The following is a 9,302-nucleotide window of genomic DNA, read 5'->3' on the forward strand; positions in this document are numbered from 1 at the left end:
GCGACAACAAAACACATCTACAAAAATAAATGGATTTGTTTTTTTGTCAAAAACACCTTTAAAATGGGACAATACTGGTGGGAAATGTGGTCTTGCATTGGTACCACACAGAAAAGAATGAAGTGAGCACTCTTAATTTTCATTAAAGAGTTTGTTGGAAACACTTTTGGCCCTAAGAAAAGGAAATGATTGGACACTTGGGGTCAAGGAAATGATAAATCTACAACTTAGAGACAAGGACAGAACTTAGTTCATTCCAAAGATTCGACACCATCACCAGCAGCCAGAACATCTGTTTACAGTTAACAAGCAAAATGTTTCAGATTAGTTATGACTGCATATCAGTACATCAGATGATTTCTAATGAGTCGTGGGTTTGAACTAAAACAATTATTGTTCCTTCTTGGAGTGTTGGCACACACACGAGCGCATTTGTGTCAGAAGCAGACAAAAGTTTCCACAGAGTCCTTTCAAATCCCTGGCTACGGTGCCGTTTATAAGATCTACAAGCTACTACTCCCAAATTGTTTTCCTAAATCATCAGAAATGTTTTCTCTCTGTGAAGACAGAATGCAGATGAAGATTAGCTATCACTACCTTATCTCCATGTGGACTTTGTATTATGAATTGATGCCCAAGTTGAGTGTTCATTCACAGTGTCATTACTCCTCTACAGCTCCTGGGAGCTTGCTTGGCCTCCTTGTGTTTGCTTTGTGTCACGTTTTTCCACATTTTTTGCCTTTGGACTTCAATCCCAGCCATTACTGAGGAGAAGAAATATTCATAATGAAGCCTTATGACTTTGTCAACATGTGTTTTAACTTCCACCAAATGCACTAATATGTTTTGTGTTTTTTTTCCACACATGAGGTTGCACAAATGTTTACTGGCCACTGAGTAAGGCAACAGAGCACAAGGCGTAATTACAGTTTAGGACAGATCCACGAGATCTGTGGTTCACCTCGGCTTGGAACACCAGAGCTATTCTCATCCTCTGGGAGCAAAAGAAGGGTTTACGGGCAAAGGCCAACTTGAGTTACAGCACCAAGAACATTAATTACTCATAGAGGGCAACATAAGAGTGCAGATTAGATTGTAATTGGTGGGTTTTCCTGCAAACTCCATGATTCAGTGAGCACCTCTGCTGACCAATGCATCAGTGGCTGATTATAGGACTGGGTTCTTTCGCTCCAAGTGCGCCACAAATAGCCTCTTGCTAATAAAAAAAGAAAAAAGAAAAAAGTGTGCTATTTGTTTTGCCCTCTTGCCAAAGTAATTATGAGCTTGGGGCAGGCCATGTGGATTTCATGTCGAACTGAAACTACACAGAGAGGAAGGGCAGCTGCAAGTGCCCCAGCACGCTGTGTTTGCATACTGTGACCTGGAATTTGGTTTGATTGTATGTTTTTGAAGAGCTCAGTGTCACTGATCCACAGCCAGGGATGACATGCAAACCCATTTTTGTCTGAACAACAGAGCTGCACCTACTTTTCAAATGTGAACATGTTCAGAGCTTTGATTCATTCATACTTGACTTTTTGACAGCTGAAAAAAAGAAAAACCGTTGCATTTTTAAAATGTGCAAATATCTAAAAATCCCACCTTGCACTGATTTTCACCATCTATATATGATCTATTTACAGCAGACATTTTGTAAAATCGGAAAGAACCAAAACATCTGGGCAGGCTGCTGGGAATAAAGTGTTCTTTCCCAATGTTGCATAACATCTCACAATTGTTGCAATTGTCTTTTGTAAATGCAAGGTGCAGAGGGTAAAATTTAAAGTGCAAAGTCTCTTCTGTCTTTTCATTGACTAAAGAAAGTTACTGATTGGTTGTGTGCAGACAGGCGTTAGCACAGATGATGCACGGGTGCAGTGTGGTGCAGACTGTTCTCATCTTTTTTGTTACATGTGAACAAAATCATTTAAACTCGACACATTCTGGTGTGCTGAGAATGTAATTTGTTTCCAATTGTTTTCATAAAATTCTGTCACAGTAAATGCTAAGTCTTCCTTTTCAGTTTCTTGTTTTTCTCAGCCTAGAAAGGAAACCGTCACACATATATCTGATATTTTAATGGCAGGCTGAACAGCATAAATCAAATTTGTCTATCAATCAGAGACAGGCTGTTGTCACGTGGGCTCCTTAGCCAGATGTTTGATGTCTTTCAAAGTGACCTCAGTCTGACTGGTGTACCACATTTCATCAAACCTGTGTGTCACTGCATTTGACAGACTCATCATTTTGACCCAAAGAAGGCAGGAAGTGGCCAGACTAATTGCAAACAAAGGCTCAAACAAGCATGGAGATGTGTTGACTGCCTGCGCTGTTTGATCTCTTTCCTTTCACTCACTTTAACACTCCACTGCCACAACAGTATTTACAAATATTAATGCAGACGCACTAATGAGTTAGTCATAATTTTGTTGGCTCTGATTGCACAACAACTTCAGGGTGGACACACACATGCTGCAATGTGTAGCATCCTTATTTATTTCCACCAATGCAGCGAGCTTACGAAAATAAATATTGCGTGTTCATATTCTGTGCATGCGAGTCCCAGTAACGAGATGTCTGACTGGTGAGGCACTGACTACTCTGGACAGAAGACTTTTAATTATGATGCTTTTTGTACAATTATGTGCAATAATTAAATGTTTTCTTTGGCTAAACTTTCTTTCTTTTTACTAAAATTGAAAGTTGTGTATGATCTTACCTTTATTTGTATATCAAGTTCCCTTTACCTACAGATTCATGCAGCACATTTGTGGCTGACCAGACTAAATATGTCACATACAGCTATTAAATATATTAAATTGTGGAACATCAGCATGTATAATACATGTGTAATCAAACATATATTGCGATATAAAGAGATACAGTAAAAGGTAGGTGCCAACCGTTTAATTCACTCTGTGACACGTCACCGGAGGTAAGACACAGCATACTGCCTCATGTGCTACTCATAATACATAAGTTCATTATTACATTATATAAGTTCAGCCATTTTGACCATGAAAATGTTGAAATCACACAGGAAAGAAATTTGCACAACAATGAAGTGGACAAATTGATTTTCTCTTATTGTTAAGAGAACAATGTCTATACTGGAGTCTGATGAATATGTCAGTGGCCATCTTCGAGATCCTGGTGTGATGATGCTTCTTCAGGTACAAAAGCTCTGCAGGGAGGACTTCAGTTGGATTTATTTCAAATTGCAGCCTAAGTCAGAACAAACAAATCATGAGGAAATCTTAGTTAAATTGTAGAAAATGATCCAGACACAGTCGATTTTAAAGGATTACAAGCCAAAATACCATATTTGGTATTCCCCATCACCTTAGAGAGGTTGTTCCACATTCACACTTTCCATGTGTGGTCCTCTTCAACTCCAGGTGTCAACCATCTATTTGTTGTGCAAGAATCTGTAGCTTTCCTTAGTTGATCAGTCCCAAGGCAAAATGTTTTGCTATATTCTTCAAGGACACCAAGAGTTATCTGTATGATGGGACACAGCCCCATAAACAAGTTGTTGCAAAGCCTGGGAAGATTCGGAACGGTCTCCGGGGACGGGCTCATGAAACTGAAAGCATTTTTCCAGCCAATTTGGTTAATCACAGTTAATGATTCAACAACAAAGGGTGAGGCTTTTCACATTAACAAAAAGTTATTGTGTGATTTAATATGTATGATCAATATTCAAGTGTAACAAAAAAAGCAAAAGCAAAAGAAATCTGCAAGGAGGAAAACCCTTTTTCACAGCTCTGCAACTTCCAGCAGTTATTCATGGCGTTGTCAAATATCCACCCGGGCGCCGCTCTTTTGAGAAGTTTATATTTCACGCAAAGATCCATGAGTTTGAGCAACTCAGTTAATTTACTTCAGATGAATGACACCCACGAAAGCAACAGCAGCACCACTTGCTCCTCTGCACATGCAACTTTTGTGCATGACGGCCGTCTTGTGTTTGTGTGTCTAACCTGTGCAGGTGATGAGCCACGAAGCGGCGGCGCAGTCAGCCAGTTTGGTCTTTGTTTGTGTTCACAGAGAACATTACGACTTCCTGGAGACACTAGCACCTCAACTCAACGGGAAGGTACCTCACTGTGCAATCGCATAACGTTGTGCGTCATTCGCGTTGTTTATTTTCTGACTTCTGAACCGTTTTCCCGGTTTTTATTCGCCGCAAGGTGCTCGTGGACGTTAGCAACAACCTCGAGAAGAATATGTACCCAGAGGCCAACGCTGAGTATCTGCAGAGGTAAGTAGAGATTAGTTGGTGTCTTACGGATGCGGTTAGAGCCTTCTGTGGCCGGCAGAGCATGAAGCTAAAGTTTGTTATTCACTGCCCAGGTTAATCCCCGGGGCCCATGTGGTGAAAGCATTTAACACCTTGTCAGCCTGGGCTCTTCAGAACGGACCTTCAGATGCCAACAGACAGGTACTGGATCTGTTGTGACACTAACAAGTTTCTCTGTGGAAAAAAAAAAATAAATAAATAAAAAATAGACTCAGTCTTTTTCTTCTCCTCCTCATCAAAAATGCAGTATTTCTCTTTTTCTGGTGTGATCTTTTATTTCAGTTTTAGGGGGCTTGTTTGTTTGACAGATTTCTCATTCCATCAGAGGAAAAACAAGGTTTTTTTTTTTTTTTTTCTAGTTCTCTGATGTGTTTGCACAGTGGGTGCTACTCAAGACGGGAAGAACTTCAGTCTAAATCATAATCACACACTTTGAAGCATTCATCAGACCACATTTAAGGAAAAGAATGTAAATTTAGGTAGTCAACCTAATGTCTTTGCTTCGAAAGCCACCTGTGACGTGTCTTTGAATCAGTGAACTCCATCATTTCTCAGATCTAAGCTCAACATCACATGTTTTGCTCTCTCTCTGTAGTGCAAAGCTGCAGCACATGTGTTTTTTTTTTCCTGCTTTGTTTTGATCTGTTTGTTAGGTCTCAGAGGATGGTAAAAAAAAACAACCCACAAGTGTGTGCATGTTTATGCATTGTGGCGCTCTGTATTTGGAGCACCATCAGCAACATCACAAGGTGTTAACCGAGCGCTGCTGCTTGATACCTGCTTTCCTCGCCTAAATTTAGTATTTCATGAAAGAAGCCACGCCGTCTTTGTTCACTTTCATATTCATTCCTCTAGAGTCAAACACATCCTTTCATCAATGTGTGTACACATGGAAAAGGTACATAAATATTGCATTAACATAGCTGAGCACCATGCTTCTCACACAGGAGATTTTTTTTTTTTTTTGAGTTGTAAGAACCTTTTCATGCTCCAGGTGTACCTGTGTGGAAACAATCCTGAGGCTAAGCAGGCAGTGGCAGTGATTTCCACCAAACTGGGCTTCACTGTTCAGGATAGAGGGTCTCTGTCTGCAGCCAGAGAGCTGGAGGACTTCCCCCTGCAGCTGTTCCCCGAGTGGAGGCTGCCCATGCGTCTCACCGTTGGCCTCACTGCCTTCTTCTTCTTCTATCTTCTCACCAGAGATGTCATCTATGCGTATGTTAACGAGGGCAAAGACATCTCCTTCAGAATCATGATGTCCCTGGCTAACAAGGTGAACAGAGATTATTTATTTATGTTTTTTTTTTTTTTTTTTACAAATAGTATGTTTTCTTTAAAACTACTGAGCTTGAACTAGAACGTTTTCATTTTTCTTCTTTTCCAGGTGTTTCCGAGCGTATCTCTCATCTTGCTGTCTCTCTGTTATCTGCCTGGAGTCATAGCTGGCTTCTTTCAGCTCTACAGAGGAACAAAATACAAGTAAGGAAAGGATGCTGAACAACATGCAAACTCTCTAAAGATATGCAGTAGAAAGCATGTTTAATAGGATACAAAATGTTTGTTTTTAGGCGTTTTCCTGACTGGTTGGATCGCTGGATGTTGTGCAGGAAACAACTAGGTCTGATAGCGCTGGCCCTTGCTTCCCTGCATGTGCTCTACACTCTGATCATACCTATAAGGTAGGTAATGATCCATACAAATATCCCTATTGGGAAAGTTCCTCTAATTGAAAAAACTTTTCATTGCTTTCTACTTCGAGAGGTATGACAATCTATATCTATATCTCTATGTCTAACCTAAATCTTTTAGGTGTTTCCATAGCAACTCCAAATATCAGCCACTTTTTTTATACAAAGCATCGTTAGTCAACTTTAGATCTCTTTTAATGTGTACTCAACTTAGAAGAAATTGTTAATAAACAATAAAAAGTATTATAACTCCATCTGGGTAATATTCAACAGACTGACATATTATTGTGACAAAAATCATTTATTCTTCTCACAATGTGTTCAGATAAATTGTATCCTTGAAAGATAGAAAGTGCCTTTTTTTCTAATTTGAAATGTTTTGTTCTAAATAATGTGTCTTTTGTTCCCAGGTATTATGTAAGATTCAGACTTGCAGGAAGTACCATCTCACAAGTAAAAGACTTATGGTTTTACCAGTGGAGTGTAAAGAAAATGGATGGATGGATTTTTAATTTTTTAATTTTTTTAATTTTGTTTCACTTTCAGATCAAGAATAACAAGACATCTCCATTTGACACAACCATGGCCTGGAGAACTGACTCGTACTACTCCATAGGGGCTCTGGGATTTGGCCTGTATCTCCTTTTGGGAATTTCCTCCCTCCCTTCTGTCAGCAACGCTCTCAGCTGGAGAGAGTTCAGCTTCATTCAGGTGAAAACTTCTATGTTTATCTTACTTATACTGCACAGGTTTTTCTCAATGGGATTCAGTGTCTTCGACCACAATCAAACGTGGACACTAGGTTTTACCTAAACTATGTGTGTATTAATATTTAGCTTGAGCAAATAATGAGCAAAGGGGGAATTACTTTTCACACAATGCCAGGTTGATTTGGATGACTTCTTTTCCTCAGTAAATGAAATTATCAAGTGAAAACTTAATTTTTGTATTAAGTTCTCACTTGATGAAAAAATAACTTTTGTTATTTTTTCATCTATTATTAAGATTAGTTTTAAAGATTGGAAATATTTCTGACAATTTTTTTTTTTCACGCAACAGTAACTTTGAATCATCTGTTTTACATTTGATATGGAAGCTTCGCTTTTTGGATAACATATAAGACACTATATATGAAAAGTACCAAACAATTACACACCTTAAATGACACAACTAAGAAGAAGTTGTACTAGAAACTAGTGCCAGATGCCCCCAGATCTTGGTTATTACATGTTTTGAGTGTGTTGCATTCATAAACTTTCCCTCTTGGTCTCAAATTATTTGAAGGCGAGTTGAATGTAATCCAAAGAACTTTTCATTCAGTGCAGAAATGCTAAAAATATGCTTGCTTACTTTGTGCCCACCTGTAAGGAGATATTTCAAATTTTTAGTTCAGTTGTTCATCTGATATAGAAATTCAAAGACAGGATACTGATCCAAAAAAAAAAAAAAGGAATATGGATGCACATCCCAGAAAAAGAGCCTCGACTAACGTTCAAGCCGTGACTGATGAAGACGACTCTGTGCTTCAGCTCAGATGGAAAATGGTTTCTAACTTCCTGTTGGAGGAAATTCAGTGAATATTTTCCTTTCTCCTTTTCTAATTCTCCTGTTTGATGTTTATCTTTTTTCCTCCTGTTGACCAGTGAGAGTAAGCACAATCACACGGCAGGAAATGAACTCATTCATAAATGTATCTGGGTCAGATCAAGCTCATTTTCTCACTCCACCCTACTCCTTATCTCCAGTCCAAATTAGAGCGGCTCTAAATGTTAAGTTATTCATCAAATGTAATTTAGGAGCACACATTATGCTGAGCTACAGTCCTAAATTTTTCTTTGTGCAGATCGTACTTCATGTAAATCTCCAGGGACATTTCTGGGATTACCTCTATAAAACTCAGACATGTTGGTGCATATGTCTCAGCAAAGGTCACCTTGTTACTTTCGATTCCTTAACCCGGGACACTGAGAAGCTGTGGGGGAGTTCAAGTGAGTCAATGAGGCTGAAAACATTAAAATATACAACAACATTTATAAAATTATTGATTAACACAGTCACAGCACCGTTAAAAGTAATACTCATTGCAGTTCCTGTTGAAAACAATTGTATTTCTAATTGATCACAGTTTTTAGATACATTTAATTAGTAATGTCTGACTTCCTTCTACTCAGGTGAAATAAACGTTCATTTCTTTTAGCCACTTCCTAGTAGGCTGGATGAGAAATCAAGTTTATCATCATCACCCAGTAAGCAGGATGGTAAGAGAGGTAGAAAAAAAAATGTAATGCTCACTGTCAAGATATCTGTAGAAGAGAGTGGGATGTCTTTTAGAAAACTAAAAATGCAAAAAAAATTAAAACATACAGTTAGATCAGCACAACAAATCTCACCACACACAAAGTCAACCTTTGCACATAGCTACTACATCTCCTTGAGTAAATCCATATTGACTAAACGTATTTAAATTAAATATTTGGTGTAATTTTTCCTAAATTCCTCAGTCTGAGTTTAAACAACTTGAATAATAATAAAAAAAACATTTAAGGTGGAATCCATTACTTTACCAATAACTGTTGAGGGTCCAGTAGATCTGTACCAAGATGATGACCTTTCTTTGTTTTTCTGTTTTCCAGTCCAAGTTGGGATACCTGACATTGTTCTTCTGCACCTTTCACACCTACCTGTATGGTTGGGACAGATTTCTGTACGTCTCCCAGTACAAATGGTACACTCCTCCAGGCTACATGCTCTGCCTGGTGGTGCCCTCCCTGGTGCTGGTGTTCAAGCTGCTGCTTCTTCTGCCTTGTGTGGATAAAAGCCTCAGCCGCATTCGGCAGGGCTGGGAGAGGACGGGTCCTGAGAAAGACAGCAAGAAGTCACTGTTAGCGTAGGACTGTCACAAACTGTCACAGACTCAGGCAGAAACATATTGTCTTCCGAGAGCACTCTAATTCAACCACTTCAGTTTTAATGCAGAACAAAATAGTGCACAACAGTAAAAGAGCCTGTGCTAAGTGTTACCATATTTACATTCACAGTTTGAACACCTTCACTTTGAGTTTTGTAAGTATTTTTTTAAATCAATTATTAAGGAATATTTTTATATAACCAATGCTATGGAAGCAAACAATAAAAAATAAAATAAAAAATAACACATGAAACCAGCATTTCATTGTTTGTGTATTAAATTGAATTTTAGAATTTTTCTTTTCAATTCTTGGTCATAGTTTTTTAACAGTATGTTGTTGTTGTCTTTTTTGCTTGTTTTTGATTCTATTGCATACTGCCTTTTAATATTATTGTACCCATTG

General features: G+C 38.5%; 1 protein-coding gene across 1 annotated transcript; it reads left to right on the top strand.

The window, feature by feature from the left end:
* Positions 1-1,473: 1,473 nt before the first annotated feature.
* Positions 1,474-9,131, top strand: LOC103140887 (metalloreductase STEAP4-like). The gene is made up of 9 exons (XM_007556243.2): positions 1,474-4,099; positions 4,194-4,264; positions 4,357-4,444; positions 5,298-5,576; positions 5,688-5,782; positions 5,872-5,982; positions 6,402-6,444; positions 6,538-6,702; positions 8,625-9,131. Exons 1-9 carry the CDS (start codon positions 3,995-3,997, stop codon positions 8,880-8,882), a joined length of 1,215 nt encoding a protein of 404 aa, XP_007556305.1. The 5' UTR covers positions 1,474-3,994; the 3' UTR covers positions 8,883-9,131.
* The last annotated feature ends 171 nt before the right edge of the window (positions 9,132-9,302 follow it).

The sequence above is a fragment of the Poecilia formosa genome, unplaced genomic scaffold (assembly GCF_000485575.1).
Source record: "Poecilia formosa unplaced genomic scaffold, Poecilia_formosa-5.1.2 Scaffold77, whole genome shotgun sequence".
Classification (NCBI taxonomy): domain Eukaryota; kingdom Metazoa; phylum Chordata; class Actinopteri; order Cyprinodontiformes; family Poeciliidae; genus Poecilia; species Poecilia formosa.

Coding starts and splice junctions, on each gene's coding strand:
- LOC103140887 (XM_007556243.2), top strand. CDS start 3,995: ATGAGCCACGAAGCGGCGGCGCAGTCAGCCAGTTTGGTCTTTGTTTGT. Junction 6,445..6,537: donor CAGGAAGTACCATCTCACAA/GTAAAAGACTTA, acceptor TTTCACTTTCAG/ATCAAGAATAACAAGACATC. Junction 6,703..8,624: donor GAGAGTTCAGCTTCATTCAG/GTGAAAACTTCT, acceptor TCTGTTTTCCAG/TCCAAGTTGGGATACCTGAC.